We start from the raw sequence: 21,681 nt of genomic DNA on the forward strand, positions 1-21,681 counted from the left end.
GTGGAATATTGCCAATTTTTCCTCCTCCTGTAAGCGGGTCAGTTGTTAATTCCCCAAGGAGAGGGGTGGTGTCACTCGTTACACACTCATCAGTGGCTTCCTTCTTGTTTCTAATGAAGCACTGCTACATCCCATGAGAAAATACACAATCAAATGCTCAAAAACTAGAAACAGTAATTGGACTTGTTACGTGAAGAACTGGAAAAGATGACAGCCATCATATATGCTTGGATTATCATTCATATGGAAGTTTTCAGTGGATGACCTCTGGTCACATTCTTAGGGTGTGAGCTACTTTCATAAACAACATATTAGAGGACAGGACCTTCTCAGACTTCTCCATTGTGATGAAAAATCGGTCTGAGCTGGATGTCTGGCAGCCAAAAAATTTGATCTTTTATCAGAATTCATGGAAAATAGTATTCATTCTCACCACAGTACAGCAAATATAACCATAGGTGAACAGCTAGTACCAAGCAGAGGAAGCTGCAGGTTCACTCAATTTATGTCCAACAAACCCAACAAATATTGTTTCTAATTCTGGATTGCTGCCAGTGTAGCACCGAAGCATGTATATAAAGGGCTGGGACACATGAATTTTTACACTACAGGAGGGTTCTTGCTAATAATTTTTGTCTGATGGTTTTGGGAGCACTTTCTGCAACTGTCAGAGCTGATGTCTGAAGCATTTACACACAGCATAGGGAGAAAGTCAGAGCCGAGTTTTCAGTCTTAGTTATGTGTGTCAAGGAAGACGTTCCAAAGCACGAGTGTAGGGCACCAAATGCACTTCTAATACTTTTAGTGGCAAAGAAGAAACTTAAAAAACTATGTTTGCATTTGATAAGGAAGTGAATAGGGTGGTGGGATGATTTCAGAACATACAAAAACCTTATCATGGAGACTGTGGTGGAAGATATGCAACAATATCAAATTTTATGAGAATGAGACAAATATTCTTTATAATTGGACGAAAAATTTCCAAGCTAGACACTATTATGCATAAACCCATACAAGATGAAGACAGACTGCTTGTGACAGATTTCTTGCTTCAAGTATATTTACTATATTTAATATTTTGTGAAGTAAAAACTACAATAAATTAACATTATATCAGATTTCACCTTGATACCCATACTCACTCAAAAACCAAAAAAGTTTGATATCTGATAAATGAAGCATTTCCAGACATATATTTACTTTTATTGACTTTGGGAACTAGTCAAATTCCTGAAAATCTGTCATTTAATATCCTTTGAAATAGTGTAATTAAATGCCATGTCATAAATTACAGATACAGCTATACTACTTTAAGGTAATTGGCCACTGTCAGAGTTGCACAATGATTACTTTCAAACATAGCTTGATCTTTTTCTCTATGTTAATTTGCTATAAAACTGCTCCACCTGATTCCTTAAATTGTGGGTTTTCCAGTAAATTTCTTCTGTGGGGGTGCTAAGAAAATGTAGGCCAAACTTCACTTTTTATCCTGGTTCTTCTATTCAAGTAACTGTACATTCTATAATGCTGGCCTTTCCTCATACAAACTAATTAAATGCACAACTTTGTCATAAGTCTACTTCCTGGTAGCCTTCTTCAATACTTCTTTTGCCAAAAAAACCACTGATGTTCACTTTGCCATGTGTATTCATTACAGCAGTAGTCTCAACTGGTACTGGTAAATATTTATAGAGCTGCTAGTTGCAGTGCCTATGTGGCACAATCGCTTATGTGCTTATTTCCCATTCATATAAATGTAGGAGTGAGTCTTCCCAGTATTTTTTTCTGCTTATTGATTCTGTATAGTCTGCAGATGATTTTCTTAGACGTTCTTACACAAGTTCTTAAGCCTAAAACATTCAGAATAGGCTTTCTGGTCATGCTGTTCATATAGGAGGTGTAACAGATCGTATCTTCACCTTAAAACATGCCACAGTGACAGATTGTATGTCAAAACACAGTTTTGTTGATGCTTTCATTTAATATGTGCCCAAGTTTGGCAAAATTTATTGCCATAATGTGGTAGTATAAAATTTAAAAATATGCCACAAATTACAGATGCAATATGGCTGCTCAGCACTCACTCAGTACTCTCTGCTATCCTGACAACACCAGTATAGTTTTCTTCTGTGAGAGCTATGGAGAGTAGTTCTCTGGGCATGGAGGGTACCATTTGCACGAGAGGTCTTAATTGACAGAGTGCGACTATCTCAGATCTCGCCCCACTCCCTGACACTGTTGGTGCAGTGACACTGCGTATTTTTACACAACACATATTACTTGCAGAATCAATCAGAGTGAAAAACTATTGCATATGGCCAGCTTAATACTTCCACATAGCTAATGAAAGAGGACACATGGGTTGTTATGTGCTTCATGGAGCCAGTCCTAAATCAAGGAAGAAACTTGACAATAGATCACTACTTTATGTTTAACTTGCTAAGAAGTTCAAAAGGAAACTTCATTTGTTTATAGAATGAAGGAGGTCAGTCATGAGATCCCTAAACAGGTAAACAAGTTGATAGCTGAAAGACACCCCACTACCACCTTGTGCCAGACTGTCAGCACCGATTTGACCCTGAATGTAGATCAAGGAAAGCAGGATAAAATATTCTGCTGAGAGCACTAAATGCTTAAATATCAATAAGAAAAAGACGAAACTTGGAAACACAATCTTCTACAAGGCAACCAAGTATAGAGTGGACGTGGTTTATCAAATGACCCATAAATATACTACAAATGTTTCATGTACAAATGAACTGTTCTTGTCTTCTACAAAATCTCGGACATGGCAGCAATAATTGGATAGGTCATTTACAAAATAGTAACAAAAAAGAAAATGGAAAGAATGAGTGAACATTTCAGTTGGCAAATGGCCAAGGGGAAAATAGGCAGGAAAAAGAGCACACAAAAGACAAGGATACAGGACCAAAAGCAACCAGAGAGCAGAAGTACTGTCAAATCAGCCTCTGCAAAGCAACAAGCAACAATTGTGTAAAGTCTGAAAGTCGTGCAGGGAAGATGTGTTGTGTGAGTAAAACCGAAATGTCCTGTGCTAAATGCATCTATCAGATTCCAAAGGGTCGAGTAAATAGTACAAGAAAGTTGTGTTCAAAACACATGAGTTGTGATATGAACAATATGTGTTAAATATGTATAGAAGGTTTGGCAACTAGTTTATATATTGAGTTCTGCAATTTAGAAAAGTGTTAAGATGAACAACAGTAAGTTGATGAGACTTACTAACACGTAAATAATGTATTAATTATGTTAAATAATTAATCTTTTAACTCTCAAAAAGGTAGGGATTAACATACACTAAAATAAAGTCTTGTTTAAGTCAGTATGAAAATATTTTATGTGAGATCAAAATTAGCCTTTCTGCCATTTTAAGAATGTTGGAAATCCACCATTTTAGTGTTAAACATAATTTCTAATCCTTCCTAAGCTTTATCTCCCTCACATGCTCAATGCCACATATTTAGAACATTAACTCATTTGTAACGCAATCATGTGTGAAGCCGTTGGATAGATGGAAGTGGTATTCAGTTAAAGCTGAATTTGAAAGTGGTTTTTTATGAAATTATTCTTCAGTAACTACCAGAAAGCATGCATGGAAAAATCAAGACTGTCTAGTAATGTGCAACAATGCATGAAATAAGTTGCCGAATGAAAAAATATGACTATACTCAGGGAACTTACATAGATGTTAGTTGTCATAATAATTGCGGACTTCAGCAGGAATTTGGATACTTCAGAAATAATTAACAATTTGTGTAAAAAAAATTGATTATTCGATGAAACTGAGTAGTGAATGTTTCTCTCATTTAGGGAAAGCTTTTGTGAATGCACGATTTTTCACTGTAACTTTATAAAATCACCAGATCTATTAGTGTATTTACCAACAATAATTGTTATTTTTCTATGCAAGGGCCAGTGTCAAGCCATAGAAGTTGGATAGTTCAAGTTAGTTGTCAGTTGGTTTATGCCACTTTTCAGTGGTAGAGTGAAGAAAAGGAAAAAATTTATAAGCCCTATTTATGCTGGATCATTTAATTAAAAAAAACTTGTAGAATCTGCTAAGGAATTCAGTATCCTCCAAAAACATAATAAAACCAGGACATTTGCAGTAAACAAATGAACAATGGACATCACCCTCAAATTCTACAATACACCATGTATGGAAGTAACAGTTTTGGCTCTAAAACTTCTGTAATTTGTGAATCCCCTCAGCTAGTTTTGAGGAAAATGCCATCTACATATAGAACATCAGAGGGAAATTTTTCTTATTTAACACTTACAGCACGGTGCCCATACGCCATACGGGTGCGACCGCCCTGACGTTGGCGACAGTGCCCGTATACCGTATGGGCGAGCCTTTATTTGGCTCCGTAAGCGCGTTTAGTGCGTCTCCGAAGCAGTTTCATCAACTAATGTGGGCGTATTTCGTTCTTCTTCTGCAAGAGGCAAGCACTTATCGGCTATCTCATCCTGGGAGCGGCTGTGAGCACTGCAAAGTTGAAGTTACCTGCAGTTCATTCACAGGTGTTTACGATCGTGAAAATATCGCGCAGTGAGTTGACGGAGGCAGAGATCTTAGATATTCTATACGGAGATGAAGGATCTGAAGTTGACGATTCTGACAAAGAGGATTTGTACTCTCCAGACGAAAGTACAAGTGACGATTCAGGTATGTATGTGTCTCAATTGTTCATAAAGTGAAGAGCCCGTTTGCCCGAAAAACTGAGTGGTGGTAAAATCTGTTTTTCCACTTGTTTATAGTGTCAACTGTCAACAGTTTTATTTTATATGAAGAGAACACTAGGTAGAATGTATTCCTAGTAGACTTTATTCACAGAATGGGGAAGAAATTGGCTGAGAAAGGCGGAAATATTTTTCAGCAACTAGCCGCTTCATCCTCACAAATTGAGAGGACATTTGCAAGGCACTTTCCAGAGAAGGTCCCACCCACTGCAAGCAAGGTGAACACTACTAGGTATTGCAAAGTATGTTCAGACAGGGGGAAGAAAGAGACGGGTAAGCGCATCAGGAAGGAAGTAGATGGTGGTGCAAGGACTGTGGCGTTGGCCTTTGCGTCCCACAGTGTTTCCAGGATTTTCACATGAAGGCTAACTACATCTGAACTATTAAAATACTCTAGTTTACAGGTACCGGCAGTTAGACAGTCAAGTGATATTTTGTTTTAAATTTAGATACAGTAATAATGGCATTACTCAAGAGAGATCATGTAAAACTTTCATCCACGATATTTGTGTGTTTTCTTTTTTAATTATAACACCCATTTGTATTTTATATTGTAAAATAAACTCACTATTATGTAAAGCTCTTACTTTTTCCTTTTAAATGATGCAAGAACCATATTCCTATCATTTTCCTGTTTTTTGCAATATAATTTCAAACATTCATTAAATATGCCAGTTCCCAGCCAAGTGCCGGGTGTAAAGAGGGCAGTGTTGAAAGTGTTAAGAGTAGCAACATTTCACCAAACATGTGAGTACTACATGAACATCTACATGATTCCTCTGCAATTCACAATTAAGTGCCTGGCAGAGGGTTCATCAAACCACCTTTAAGCTACTTCTCTACTGTTCCACTAACAGTGCATAGTGCATTTGTGTGCAAGCTCTGATTTCTCCAATTACATTGTAATGAACATTTCTTCCATGTAGGTGGGTGATAAAATATTTTCATATTCAAAAGATAAAGTCGGTAATGGAAATTTTGTGAATAGATCTATATCGTATCTATGACGCTCTCTCCACTTTTGTGATAATCCAAAATGAGCTGCCTCTTTTGAATTTTTTTAATGTCCTTCATCAATACTATTTGTTGCAGATCCCACACCACACAGCAATAGCCCAGAAGAGGATGGACAAGTGTGGTGTAAGCACTCTTTACCAGGCCTGTTACTTTTTCTAAATGTTCTGCAAATAAATTGCAGTCTTGGTTTGCTTCCCCCCCCCCCCCCCCCCCCTTCCCACCAACATTATTTATGTGATCCTTCCAGTTTAATTATTGTAATCCCTATGAATTTAAATGAGTGTACAGCATTTATATTTGTGAGATTTATCATGTAACTGACATTTAGTGGGTTCCTTTTAGTACTCATGTGGGTGACTTCACACTTTTCATTATTGAGAATCAACTGCCAATTTTTGCACCATATAGATATCTTGTCTAAATCATTTTTGTATTTGTTTTGATTGTCTGATCATTTTACAAGATGGTAAATGATAGCATCATCTGAAAATAATCTAAGAAGGCTGCTCATATTGTCTCCTAAATCATTTATGTAGATCAGAAACAGCAAAGGTGCTGCAGCATTTTCTTGGGGATTGCTAGGTATTACTTCTGTTTTACTCTATGACATCCTGTCAGTTATCACCAACTGTGACATTTCTGACAGGAAATCACAAATCCAGTCATATAACTGAGATGATACTCCATAGGCATGAAATCTGATTAGAAGTTGCTTGTGAGGAAGTGTCCAAAGCCTTCTGGAAATTTAAAAACATGGAATAAATTTGATATTCCCTGTCAATAGCACTTGTTACTTCATGAGAATAAAGACCTAACTGTGTTCCATAAGAACAATATTTTCTGAATGTGATGTTTAAGTAGAGCCAGCCTAAAAAGATGACTTGAGTTTTAAATGAAAATTAGTGTATTCATAAAATGTTTCTTATTCAGTTAGCCTTAATTTGCTGTGTTCAATCGATGAAGTTATCTCAATTTAGTGTGATAAAGTGTTCAGCCACACAGTGGGAATAAAAAGAAAAAGGTTTTAGTGTGACAGGATATTGTTGATTGAGTCCTGTTCCGCCATATAAAGAATGGTTATGTCAGCTAAAGATGTTCACAATGTTTTAGTAAAGTAGGAGGGTCAAATATCAAAAGACCTACTGTGCATACATACTGTAGTATGCCAGGAGAATGCTTACTACTTTCTGGGTATCCAGCATGCAGTCCACAGACCCAGAAAATGCACACAGGATAAATGGTATTACACATCTGTTAGGAGAAAATCAAGTTTTTTGATTCTGATGTAAAAAAAAAGCTTTTGAATTACTGTTAGACAGGAAGTGCTGCTGTTTAGAGAAAGAATTTTTTAGCATCATGTTAATGGACTTAATTGTAAATACAGTTATGCAACAAACATCTGAAAACAGATGGCTGAAATTGAAAAAAAACATGTTCAGCTATCATTTGATAATTTATTCTTAAATCATTAGTCAGAAAGCTTCAGCAGTTTCCTGCAATGGAGAAGACACTTCAGAGAAGTCCACACGGGTGTGGCACAGTATACCCAACCCACAAAATTCTACAGTGCAACCAGAATTACACAAGCCAGATTGATTCTTGATGAATCCTTTAACAGAACATTGTGATGCATCATACCAGATGCACGTGAAATAATACTAGGTGATACCGAACTAAACTGAACCAACTAACACAATGAAAACCCAAATGGGTATTATTTTTTTCTGCATTGTCAGTTTTTTCAAGCAGAACTCAAAGTGGAATTTGAGTTACACCAGATGGTCTTCTCAGTTCCATCATATAGCAGCTGTTACCAGCAACAAATATTTGTTTTGAGAGACCTGACATTGGCACTTGAGACTGTATGGAAATCTTTGTGTGGTCTCATTCCAAAAACAAGTAACAAAAGTAAATTACCTAAAACATTTTTACCTACAGAAAAGGACAGGAGAAATGACCTCCATATTGACAGACATTTCCTGTGTTTATGATGCTAGTCATTGATGTTTAATTTTGTCCTTGGTATTTTTAATATGTTCTGAGTAATTGCTGAATCTCTGGCAAGTATTTTAAAAAATAAACAGCAAAACTGCAACAACAAAGGAGACAAAAGATAGAACGTAATGTATATATTGATTTTAAGCATTACTAATTTATCTGATGTCAATGCAATACAGCTGTATGCAGCTCTTACAAAATTCACTTATATTAGTGTACCAACTTAGGAACAGTGTTACGGTACACACTTTCAGAACTAACAAGGCTCAAAAGTGCTTGACCAATGTGAAACATGATAGTTTTATAGAACTAAGATGCTATTACCTAGATAATTCTTAGTCCAAGATATTTTTTGTCTGAGTGAACACTGGGCTAATGAGAATGAACTTGCAGTTGCCAAATTTGACAATTTTAGTATAGTAAATAGCTACTGTAGGAAAAAGCACATTAGAGGTGGTGTGGCAATTTATTCCAACCAGTCACTCAATTGTACAATAACCAAACTAGACCTAAATTCCTTGTGTGATGAACAGCACTTTGAAGTTACGGGTATAATCATTAATAGTCATAAGCTAATAGTAGTATCCATGTACAGATCACCAAAGGGAAGCATTAACATATTTTTAGAAAAAATGGACATGCTATTGAGTGAATTAAGTAATATTAAATGGCTACATTATGATATTGCAATAGGAGGTGATTTGAATGCTGATTTTGATGTTACTAAATGTAAGGGTAGTGTTGCAGATCTGGAAAACTTGCTAAGACAATACAATTTACATCATGTTAATAACAGGCCCACAAGAAACAAAGCATGTTTAGATAACATCTTTGTAAACTTCAAGACCACTGAAAACACATGCGAAGTTGTAGTGTTCCCATTCTCTGACCATGACTCCGTATCTCTAAATTATGCAAGTAAAATTCCCCTCAATAGGTGCAATGCAAACAGACCTGTCCCAACAGTTGTGATTACCAGACCCATAACTGAGGATAAAATTAAAACATTTCTTAATTCCCTTGCTGACAGAGACTGGTTTGGCCATTGTAGTGTTGATGGACATTACACATCAAGTAATGATCTGCCAGCCAAAATAATATTTGATAGATTTTTTAATGCATTCTTGACCCTATTTAACCATAGTATTCCCATAAAGAAAATAAAAATAATGGACAGCAGCCACAAATCCAGATCTCAAAACAGACAAAATATATGGTACACTAAACAGCTGACAGATCTAAAGAAACAAGTTTTGTTACTGTACAATATATACAATAGTATGAAGTCTGACTGTGCCAAATCAGCCTATGTGGAACGCAGGAATGAATACAAAAAAGCCATCCTGCAAGCCAAAAAAACCTACAATGCCAACAGCATACATAATTCCACCAATAAATGCAAAACTGCGTGGAAAGTAATTAACAGTGCTGCCAGAGATACTAAAAAAGACAAAATTAATATCCCACCACAAACACTCAATGAGTTTTTTATTAATTCAGTGAAAGAAATAGGAGACACAATTATCAAACCAGACATTAGTCCATCAGAGTTACTCTCCCAAAATTGGGGCAGACAGTCACTAAATACAAGCATGGTAACCTTCTCCGAAGTATCGCCTAGATATGTACAAGGGGTCATAAAACAACTGAAATCATCTGATAGCTTAGATATATATGGCATATCATCCAACCTGCTAAAAAAAAGTGTGTGACTGCATTCTCTACCCCTTAACCCATTGTATAAACAAGTGCTTACTTGAGGGATATTTTCCTGATGAGTTAAAACTGTCTAGGATCGTCCCAGTATACAAAAAGGGAGATAAAGACTCTCCATCTAGCTACAGGCCTATTTCAATAGTACCCACATTCTCCAAGGTAATAGAATGCATCATGTACCAACAATTATCATCTCACTTTGAGAATCTAGGAATAATTAATGCTACACAATACGGGTTTAGGAAGAATCTGTCGACCATTGATGCAATCAACACGGTAGTCAGTTACATCCTCAAAGTTTTTGAAAACAAAGGCTTTGCTCAGGTCTCATTCTGTGACCTAAGCAAAGCCTTCGACTGTGTTGAGCACATGCCACTACTAGAGAAACTAGAATTCTACGGCATCAAAGAAAACAGTCTCAGACTATTAAAAGCTTATCTCAACAACCGTAAACAGGTAGTTTGTGTTGGTAAGGAAATGTCAAACATAGAAAATGTTAGAGTAGGTGTGCCTCAGGGATCTGTACTGGGGCCCTTCCTGTTTCTGATAATGATCAATGACCTCCCCTCGTTTATTAGATCCACCACTGTATTGTATGCAGATGATACGACTTTTCTCCATAGCAGTAACAGTCTTAATGATCTTAAAACCTGTGCTGAAAATACACTCACTCATGCAGCATATTGGTTCAGAGCAAATAGTTTCCTGCTAAATGAAAATAAAACTCAGCAGATAATCTTCACTCTAAGAGACAAGCCACTATCTGATGACCCTAGTTCTGTTAAATTCCTCGGAGTTTATTTAGACGAAAAGTTATCCTGGGGCCAACATGTAAACTATATTAGTAGTAAACTATCTAGAGTAATTTATTTATTGAGACAACTCAGAAATTGTGTACCTGAAACATACATCAGATCATCTTATTTTGCATTTTTCCAGAGTATAATATCCTATGGCATTATCTTGTGGGGTAACTGTAGTCATATACATGACATCCTATTATTGCAGAAGAAAGCCATTAGGATAATTACAAATTCTTCACATAAGGCTCACTGCAAACCCTTATTTACTAAACAAAAAATTATGACTGTAATAAACCTCTATATATACAATGTCTTAATCTTTACGAAGAAGAACCTACAAGATGTGAAACGTAGAGAAAATGTACATTGTTACAACACAAGAAGCATCAAACACATATACACGCCTTACCACAGACTATCAAAATCAATAAATAGCTATGAAGTCACAGGGCACAAGCTATTTAATAAGCTGCCACATGCCATACAGGATCTTCCTGAACATACATTCAAAGAAAGACTGCATGAATGGTTTATTGCCCACCCATTCTATGATATCAATGAATTCTTCAACTGTAAAATGCAGTAATCTAACAGATGACCCACTGTACATTGATTGTAATATAAGCTAAAATATTTAAGTAGTCAATACCTTATCACACTGTATTATAAATTGTAACTTCATTTGACGTTGTCAATTGCTGTAATGGCCTAAAGACAATAAAATCTTTATTATTATTATTATTATTATTATTATTATTACTCAAATAATTCACAAAGATACCCAAAACTCATCCTTAAATCTCAGTAATTTTTCAGTTATTGAATTAATCCAAGGAACGAGTCAAAAGTAATACTTTATGTTTCAGTCAATTTACAATCATTACTCAAACTCACCTTAGCTGCTTTCCATCTCCGACCAGGCTCAGCCAGAACAGCTGAAACTAGATCACCGCCTACTCTCCGTTGTTCTCCAAGATGATCCTTCACTCTGACCATGAAAGTTGTGACATTACCACACAGTGCAGATGATACACCATTACCCAACACACAACATTGTGGGGCATACCTTAAAACACAAACAACCTGCATTTCATTTCATTGTGTATGTGTCATTTAAAATTATTTTATTTATATGTATATTTGGTAGTTATACAAATTACACATTTAATCAGTATAGCAAGAATAGTGACCTGAAAAATATTCACATAAAAGATCAGTGTTCAGAACCCATGGTGACTGGCATGGAGGAAATCATTTGGTTTCAGATACCTCATTATGTTTGAGCTCAGAATATAAGTTTGTTGTAGAAACTTGTGTCAAAGACATTGGTTGGTAGTTTGTGGATCATTTCTACTGCCCTTCCTGGTAACTCTCACATGAATGGTACTTTAGTAAACACCATTACTTAAATGAATTTAAAATATTTGCAGTTTATTTGATGATACAGAAAAAAAGCAGTTCATTGGAGTCAGATTTACAACCAATATTTTAGCAGTTAAATTTATTACTACTATCCCATGGTATTGATTTTACTTATGTCAGAATTCACTTCAATATTTCATTATTAACTATTTGCAGAACAGTCTGTAATTTACATCTGTCTAGGTACAGTTCACATATCATCAAAATAATTCCATTGTTTAAAACTAAAACTAAACTCTTCCCTAACAGGCTATGAAGGCCCAACAGTGCCAACCGGCCATCATGTCATCCTCATCTCATAGGTGTCACTGGATGCAGATATGCAGGGGCATGTGGTCAGCACACTGCACTCCTGGCATTATGTCAGCTTCCAAGAATGGAGCCACTACTTCTCAATCAAGTAGATCCTCAGTTTTGCCTCACAAGGGCTGAGTGCACCCCACTTGCCAACAGCACTCGGCAGACTGGATGGTCACCCATACAAGTGCTAGCCCAGCCCAGTCCAGCAGCACTGATCTGACGTGAGCCAGTATTATCACTGAGGCAAGGCCATTGGCAATTCCACTGTCTAGTTGTTTTAAGTCCTATTTTAACCAAATTACTCTCCTTACAACTTTACACACAACTAAAATTATTCAATTCCTTACACAACATTCTACCCTTCCATTCTACCCAGATCTTAATAATGATAATTTTGGCAGGATGCAAAGCATCAGATTATGCTGTACATACCTATTTACAATATGTTACATATGATGAAGTGCAACATATGGCGAATTTTGAAGAACACCCTCTACTTTTCAACTAAAGATAGTCTGAAGAATTTGTGAAGTTTGCTAAAGTTACTGTAGTAGAAAATAAATATTTTTAACCGCCAGTTTTAACAACAACTCTTCCTTAATTGTATTAATCTTGTGGGCCTATTCTGAAATTTTACACGATGCATATGTTCAGTGTGCATATTAAATATGTTAATTTTTGTAAATTCAGAAAAGTTGAATCAATGAAGATACCATGCTTAATTCAGCAATACTAAGCATAAGCAGGTCCAAAACTTTTTTGTCCTCCTGAGTGACTGCATATGTAATGACTGGAGAAGTAATTAGTGCAGCTACTTTAATATATGGATAAAATCTGTGTGGTTTCAGCAAGCACTGAAAACAGCAAAGAGTACACCAACCACAAAAAGGAACAGCATGACATAGTAAAACATAACAGACACTTCAAAATTGTGACAATACAGGCTGCATACAACTGCTTTTTTGGTGGCAGGCTGACATCTGTACCTTCAATCATAGTAGGCAATCAAATAATTCAAAAAATATAACTAGTTGTACAAATTCATTTAATATTGTAATCATGCAATTTTGTGAGAGGTATTAGGAAACATGAAAAGATAAAGAAATATGATTACAGAACAAGAAAACTGGAGGAAAATAAAACTATTGTGGAAGATAAACTAGTTGTATAAGTGAGGAAGTTTGGAATAATACTTTTAGTGGATGATGGAATCTTTTTTCCATAGACGAGAGAATAAAAAGATATGATTTGACATGTGCTATTTTCTGTATATGTTCTGTAGATGTTCTTTTACACGTTACCATAAACATCACATAATTCATGTTCCTCAGTGTTGTGAGTGCAATATATGGTATGATATTTCCTTTTATAAAGTTAAATCTGTTTCTTTTTTTGTTAGTTTTATTTCTGTTGCTTACAGATATAAAAATCTGTGTAAATAACAGTTGAAATCAGAAGCTGTATCAGCAAAACCTGCAACTGTAATCTACCTATATCAAAACACTTCAGAATTCAGATGACCAAAACCTTTGAAAATGAGCTGGGTAACAATGAAAAATAGAATTTAAGGTATGATATTACTGATTTTGTTTTTTAAAATTTCTGGTTGAAATTAATGGAACTGGAAGAGTTAAGTTCATTTGCTAAATAAAAGTTTTAAATATATAATTAGACAATGGAACGTCCAGGTTGGAATCTCAGCAATATTATGAAAAGGATAGATAGCTACTCACCACAAAGGTGACATGTTGAGTTGCAGACAAGCACAACGAGCTTACACACTGATCTTTTGGACAAAGCCTTCTCCAGATAAGAAAACACCCACATTCACATGAGCAAGCATATCCCACACATACATGCCTCCTCTCTGCATCTGCTGGGGCCAGAATGAAATGGTGTCACATTGAGTGGAAGCAGCATTCCGAAATGGTGCAGAGAAGAGGTAGGGGTAGCTGGTTACAGGTGGGGGTAAATGGAAGTCAGTGCTGCTTGATAAGAGCATGTAGGGACTAAATGGTGCTGAGACATGATGCCCTGGCACAGCCTTGGGAGGCTGTGGGGGATGGAGGGGTGGGGATGGGGAGCGGAGAATGAGGACTGCAGAGAAGGGGAAACGACAAGTGGTGTTGGCACAGAGCAGAGTACAGTGAGGGTGAAGGATGTAAATTGGAATGAGGTGATTAGAACAGAGGGGGTACAAACTGTTTGGTGTAGGGTGTGGGGACAGTAAGTTACCTCAGGTTGAGGCCGGGATAATTTCGGGAGTGGAGAATTGGTTCAGAGGAGCTGATGGTGGAGGCAACGACCCAGATGGCCTGGGTTGTGAAACAGTCACTGAAATCAAGCATGTTATGTTCAGCGTTTGGCACAGGGTGGTCGACCTTGCTCTTGGTGACAGTTTGGTGGTGGCCATTCATTCTGATAGATAGCTCGTTGGTAGATAAACCATGACAAAAAACTGTTCAGTTATTGCAGCACAGCCGGTATATGACATGGCTGCTTTCATAGTTGACCCAGCCTCTGACAGGGTCGGATAAGCCTGTGACAGGACTGAAATAGGAACTGCTGGGTTAATGGATTGGCCAGGTCTTACACCTGGCCTTCCACAGGGATACAATCCCTATGGCAATGGGATGGGATTGGGAGTGGTGTAGGGATGGGAAAGGATGGTGTGGAGGTTGGGTGGGTGATGAAACACCTGAGGAGTCTGAAGGATCTTGGGTAGGATGTTCATCATTTCATGGAATGGTTACAGACAAAGCCGGATTCAGTTCTTCCAGTCCAGGGAAGTATCGATTAATGAAGAGGGGACACCTTTGTAGCTGGTTCTTTAGGGTGGTGGAAGGATTGTGCACTGCCTCTACCGATGCCACTGGTCTTTTCCCCTTCTTTGTTGCTCTTCTTTTCCACATCCCCTACCCCCCCACCCAGAACCTCTGGAGGCCGTGCGAGGTGGCCTTGCCTGGCCACCATCCAGTCCCTATACTTTGTCAGGCAGTGCTTACTACTCTCCCCACCAGCCATACCCTGCTATCCCACATCCTCCTCTGCCCCACTCCAGATTGCTGCTTCCACTATACATGACATCTCTGCATTCCGACCACGTAATACATCCTTTTCATAATATTATTAAAAGGGTTATTGTTGGATCTTTATAAAGTATGAAGCTGACATTTCAACAATACTAGCCCAAAAATTATCTCCTTAACATAATATCAAAATTCTAAATCAATTATATATATTTATATTGTTGAGACTAATTACTTACTTACCCAGAACTTGAAATATTGCCGATGGTGATCATGCTGTTGAATGGTACAGGTGTGAAAACTAATGCATCATTTTCACAGGGTTGGAATGGTGATTCACGTATGTCTGCAAGCAGTTTCCGGGCACCTGCTGTCATCTGAGTTGTCAAGCCACCCATCCGCAGTGCCTTTTTAGCACATTTAAGCCATGTTGAAAGAGAGTCCAAAGTCTTACACAGTGTACCTGACTGATGATTCAAAGCTTGACCCTTCAATGTCCTGACACGATCTACAAGTAGCAGCAACTGCCTTTCACGTTCATCAAGAGATGATACAACGTGCTGTTTCATGGCATGGATCTGAAATCAGTCAATTTTCATATTTAATTTTTTTTTCTACTTCTATTCTTTTTTTTAGCAGAAATGTCATTTTTATTCGTATTTAAAAAAAATAGGAAAAGCATTTGCCTCCACTTCTAGAAAATTTATGAATCACATTATTTCACCAAAAGGAAACTGTATACAGTGAAATAACTATGAAGTGATGCATATTAATGGGGGGGGGGGGGTGTTACTGGTCTGCAACAAGGAATGTAGGAATGTATAGATACTACTACTGTCCTGTTTGCTATGACTTCCCTCTTCCCCTCCCCTGCTGTTACTCCATTGCCAAATGATGATGTCAGACTTTCCATACCTGCAAATGGCTCTACTTCCTCTCCTTTGTGAGGAACAGCAACTTCAGTAACAGCACCTGTACACATGCTGGCACATTCATTAATATGCAAGAGTTTATGTCTATGGTCAGAATGTTTGCTGTTTTAGAATTGTGTTGCTACTGCACTGCATTAATATCTTTGTCAATATTTTTTGTGAAATACATGAGGGAGCTGTTTGGAACCTGCACAATAAATCAGTACCCAAATAAATCAGTACCCAAATAAATCAGTACCCAAATAAATCAGTACCCAAATAAATCAGTACCCAAATAAATCAGTACCCAAATAAATCAGTACCCAAATAAATCAGTACCCAAATAAATCAGTACCCAAATAAATCAGTACCCAAATAAATCAGTACCCAAATAAATCAGTACCCAAATAAATCAGTACCCAAATAAATCAGTACCCAAATAAATCAGTACCCAAATAAATCAGTACCCAAATAAATCAGTACCCAAATAAATCAGTACCCAAATAAATCAGTACCCAAATAAATCAGTACCCAAATAAATCAGTACCCAAATAAATCAGTACCCAAATAAATCAGTACCCAAATAAATCAGTACCCAAATAAATCAGTACCCAAATAAATCAGTACCCAAATAAATCAGTACCCAAATAAATCAGTACCCAAATAAATCAGTACCCAAATAAATCAGTACCCAAATAAAAAAATCAATAATCAATAAATCAATACTTAAATACACAGCTCTCAAACTAACAGTATATTTACAATGTGCACCTAATATTTTTATAGGTCAGTACACCATGTTTATTTTTCCATTGATATATCAATACCTTTTTTGAAAATACTGAGGGCCAATAATGAATGATTGATTGATCGATTGGTTGGTTTTGGAGGTGGGATCAAACAGTTAGGTTATCAGTCCCATTGGGTTATGGGGAAGGAAGTCAGCCATACCCATTTGAAGGAACCATCTAGGCATTTGCTGGAAGCAATGTAGCGAAATCACTGAAAATCTAAATCAGTATGGTCAGATGTTGGTCTGAACTATCATCCTCCCGAATGCAAGTCCAGTGTGGTAACCACCATGCCACCTCACTTGGTCAACCTCTCATTCTTTCAACTTATTCAGGTCCCATCTCTTCATTAAAGTATCTTTTGTAATTTTCTTCAGTTTTATTCTGTAGTTCATAATCTATCAAATGTGATCAGAGCCGACATCTACCCCTGGAAATGTCTTACAGTTTAAAGCTGGTTCTGAAATACTGTCTTATGATTATATAATCAATATCAAACCTTTCAGTGTCTACTGGTCTCTGATGCGTACAGCCTTTATTCACAATTGTTAAACCAAGGGTTAGCGACGATTAAAGTACCGTACACAAACTTTTTGAAGTTGACTGCTTACTGCTCTAAGGTATTTGAAGTAAAGCACCTCTATCTTTCAGCTGTACATGTGCAATGTTACTTAACTGGTTTCATGTCTTATGAGCATTGTCACTGGAGGAAAACCTATACAGTGAAAAATCAAAGTGACATTAACATAAAATAGGGCATAATCATTTGTTCCATATGACAATGTCAGTAAGTGCATACAAACAATAAAACTGTCTTCAATGTTGTTCATACAGGTAGCATCGTCACTACATGCAACAGTCGCAAAGGAGTTAGTTTTATTGTTTGTGTGCATTTGGTCATGACATCTATTTATATGAGCATATGATCACACCCTAGTCTATATTGATGTTTCACAATTAATTTATTTTTATAATTAGCTTAACATTTTGGTACACAGTACCATCTTTAGGCCATCCCCTAGTGTGCAGCCCAGGCATTGGCCTGAAGATGATACTGTACTGAAAACAATACGCTGTTGGCAAATCAATTGAGACTATAGAATGAAAGACATGCATTTTTTCCTTTACATTGGTCGCTGTTCCACAGACAGTATGTTGGGAATATGCTATTTGACATTAATCTCATTTTGATTTTTTACTGCACAGTGACAATGCTTGTAACAAGTGAAACTAGTTAAGAAATAAAGTTGCACATGTACAGCTGAAGGCTCAATATGCGTAACTCCTAAGATCAAATTGTGTTCAGTGCAAAATACTACAAGCTGGCTTTCATTCCTTTCACCCAATCCATAATCACCCATTTTTTCTTCTCTTCCTTTTCTTGTTATTAATTCAAATCCTCCCTTGCAATTAAACATTTCATCCCCCTTAATTATCTGAAAATTTCTTTTTTCTCATGATACATTTTTTCAATCTCTTCATCTGTGGAACTAGATGACATAAAAACTTTTACTGCTGCATTGGGTGTGGGCTCAGCATTTATCTTGGCTACAAACATGCATTCCTATTCTCTTGTTCATTATTAGAACTACTCCTGCATTACTCATATTTGATTTTGTATTTACAACAGTGTATTCACCAGATCATAAGTCCTGTTTTTCCTGCCAGCACACTTCCCATGAATGCCTGCTATAACTTTAACCCAGTCATTTCCCTTCTTATATTTTCTAATCTATCTGCCCGATTAAGGGAGCAAACATTCTACATTCCATCCTGTAGAGCACCAAATTTGCTTCTCCTGATAGATAATTGTGTGTTTCTGAATAGTCTGAATTGGGGGGGGGGGGGGGGCTATATTACCTCCACAGTGTTTTATCCAAGAAGATGCCATCATTTAAGCATACACTAGAAGTGCATGTCCCCAGGAAAAAATCATGGCTGTAATCTCACCTTATTTTCAACTTTTGGTTACAATTATGAGACAGATGTTTTTAACATACGATACATTATTGCATTCTATAAATTCAGAAAAAGGAAAACACTCCAATGTGAAATAAGATGAAGAATATATAAATAAGATACAGAATGGCTATAAGCTGAGCTTTACAAAAAATTAATCAGGAGGATTTGCTAAATTTATTTAACAGAGGAATGCTGTACACTCCAAGGAAAATGAATGAATGCTGCATTTCTAGATGCACTATTCACCTGCTATTCTTTCACACTTTTACTTTGTATTTATTTTGTTATAAATTTAGAAATCAATGTCCCATAAGCAGCAAAAATCTTGCTAACAATAGAATGCCATGAGCTGATCAGTTTTAGAAACAGACATCAGTGCTTTATGACCTATATTGATCACAGTGACAACTGAATACTTCATTGAGTTTCATTATTACTGCATAGTCTGGTTAGGACTATGTTGATTGCGTTGGTTACCAACATTAATGAAAATCTTTCAAAATACATTTCTCTTACAACCAAGACAAACAGCACATACTTATATGGTGCTTTAGTTGCAATGAAAGGAAGGTTCACTCATTACATCAACATTTTTAGACTTTATGCCAGTCTTTAGATATTAAAAGTAATATATTTTTTATTTTATTTACTGTTTAGATTAGTAATTGTCATCTTTGGATGGGTCTTCAAGGGACAAAAATTTACTGCTCTCTAATCTTTTATGATTTTAATTCTTTCGTATGCCGAATGTGGTTTCACTTCATCCATTACATTTAACATTTACCTGAAGCACAATGTGTGGCACTCTGAGCTTCAAGTATGGCATACAGAATTTATGCAACATGAATAAACTTAACATACAAGTAAATGAAAAATAAATAAATAGTAAATATGAAATATGAAATTCAGTGATTCATACCTCTGATACAGCCTGCTGTGCCCTATGTTCAATACACTCTCTAATAAATTTCAGATGTTCTATCTGACTTCTGATAGTTTGGTAGCTAGCTTCAACTTCCCCGAACACCTTTGAGTCTTCTCTTTCAGGTACGAAAGGTGTAACTGCAATGTTGCTACCTTGATTAGAACCTGGGCTAGTGCTTCCACTGCTACTAAAATTGAATGGGTCCAAAGGAGACTCAACTCTGACTACCTGCAGAAAATAAGAGATTTGTATTAAGAATACAGTCCAAGAAGAAGCAAACAATTATCAAATAATCAAAAGATCAGGTTGCACTTCTCTTACTGCTTATGCATTTTCTTATACTTCAAGTTACTTATGTTAACATGTTCTCTGATAATTGGCCCATCATGTGTTCAGATGCATTTCCTTCCACCCGATGGGCGTGGATTTCAATGACTTCCCAAAATTGCAGAAGTGATTATTATGTCAAAGTCTGAGCTGCAAAAAGCTCAAAGGTATATACTTATTTACAATGAGATAAATAATTCAAATTGCTTCCATTTGGCCCACCAGTGACCTGATAACACTTTTTCATGCTGGTTTTCAATCGTTCAGGTCACCTTGTGTCCAGATTGTTGTGCTGCACACTTTTAGCACCAAACACTAGAGAAAACAGGTCACTTATTGTTGTACATTAAAATTCACATGCCACCATCTGTTAGTGTTAGCAGGCAAGAACAGCTGCTTTAATGTATGTGGCAAAATATTGTTTATGGTTATGAAATTATTGTTTATCTTCTATAATAATTATGGTTGCCCACCAGTAGTGATCATGTTTCATCTCATGTTTAGCTAAAAATGGATCTATCTACTTCTGGGCTGCCAGTAACAAGGAAACAAAGATGTGGTATACCATTAGATGAGGAGAGACCACACCACTATCTGAACTAATGCCTAAATAAATGTGACTCCAGGGACTATGATGTGTCTCCTGCATCTGATGATCCAGCTTACAGTCCCAAGACGCAAGATCCTCTTTTGATTTAAATGTAAGCGATAATGAGTCCTGTTCTGAGGATATTCATCATAACATATGTAACTCTGAAAATGGTATCCCCAGTTGGGAACCAACTGGACAAAATATAACAAGAATAATTCTGATTGGGATTCAGAAGTTTAATATCTTCACCAGTTTTGACATCCCTTCTAATGTTCACAAAATGTTGGTAACACAATACATATGAAACAATACAGCAATACAGTACGTTGTTGGACACAAATGATATGCAGCACCGAAACTGTCCGAAACCTAAGGGGGGGATTGACTAGCAAATTGGGCTGACATTTCTGAGAAAGGAATTATCAAGTTTAGTGGCATGATGTGAACTAAAGGGTTACATGAGGTTTCAGAAAATTCAATTTATTTGTCAAAGAATCTACTGTATGAAAATAAAATTAGAAAATCCACTGTGCCTTGTGATTGATTTATAACCTCATCACCTTGCTGGCAGTTTGCTGATAATGATGTCCCTAGAAACATAAATGACAAGACTTTTAAAGTACAGTTGTTAGTTGAACACCTGCACAGCAACTTTCAGAAGGCTCTAACCCCTGGAAGAGATGTGGTAATTGATAGATCTATGATTCGTTGGAGATGATCAATTTTTATGCTGCATATTCTTAACAAGTCTGAATTATAGAGTAAAAGTGTACAAAATTGGTATAGGGGAAAGCCACACTTTTGCCTTTAGTATCTATCAAGAGTAAGCTAAATTGGTAGGTGTAGATCAAATTGAGGCTATCACTATGAGAATGTGCAAGCCTCTTCGTGAAAACTCTTTACGATGACAATTTCTGTACAAATTTCTCTCTAATGCATAGGTTGTCAGATGAAAATATGCTTCTCTATGGAACAATTCATTAAAATAGACCAGGATTTCTGAAGAATACTGTGGAGAAGCAGCTTAAAAAGGGAAGTATGTGGAGCAGAGAATGATAATGAAAAAAAAATTAACAGAATAGATAAAAGAAGAGTTCTAATTATTTCAACAGTTTCTGGACATA

The 21,681-nt window shown here is 36.6% G+C and overlaps 1 protein-coding gene across 1 annotated transcript in view; it reads right to left on the bottom strand.

Annotated features, from left to right (window-relative positions):
- LOC124798729 (E3 ubiquitin-protein ligase TRIM71-like) overlaps nucleotides 1-21,681 on the bottom strand; it is a 99,632-nt gene that overhangs the window by 23,683 nt on the left and 54,268 nt on the right. Inside the window, exons 4-6 of the mRNA XM_047262256.1 lie at nucleotides 19,633-19,866; nucleotides 15,293-15,627; nucleotides 11,193-11,364 (exon numbers count right to left, since the gene is read on the bottom strand). Coding sequence (XP_047118212.1) covers nucleotides 11,193-11,364; nucleotides 15,293-15,627; nucleotides 19,633-19,866 — 741 coding nt within the window. The remainder of the gene's footprint in view (nucleotides 1-11,192; nucleotides 11,365-15,292; nucleotides 15,628-19,632; nucleotides 19,867-21,681) is intronic.

This window comes from Schistocerca piceifrons, chromosome 5 (genome assembly GCF_021461385.2).
Source record: "Schistocerca piceifrons isolate TAMUIC-IGC-003096 chromosome 5, iqSchPice1.1, whole genome shotgun sequence".
NCBI lineage: Eukaryota > Metazoa > Arthropoda > Insecta > Orthoptera > Acrididae > Schistocerca > Schistocerca piceifrons.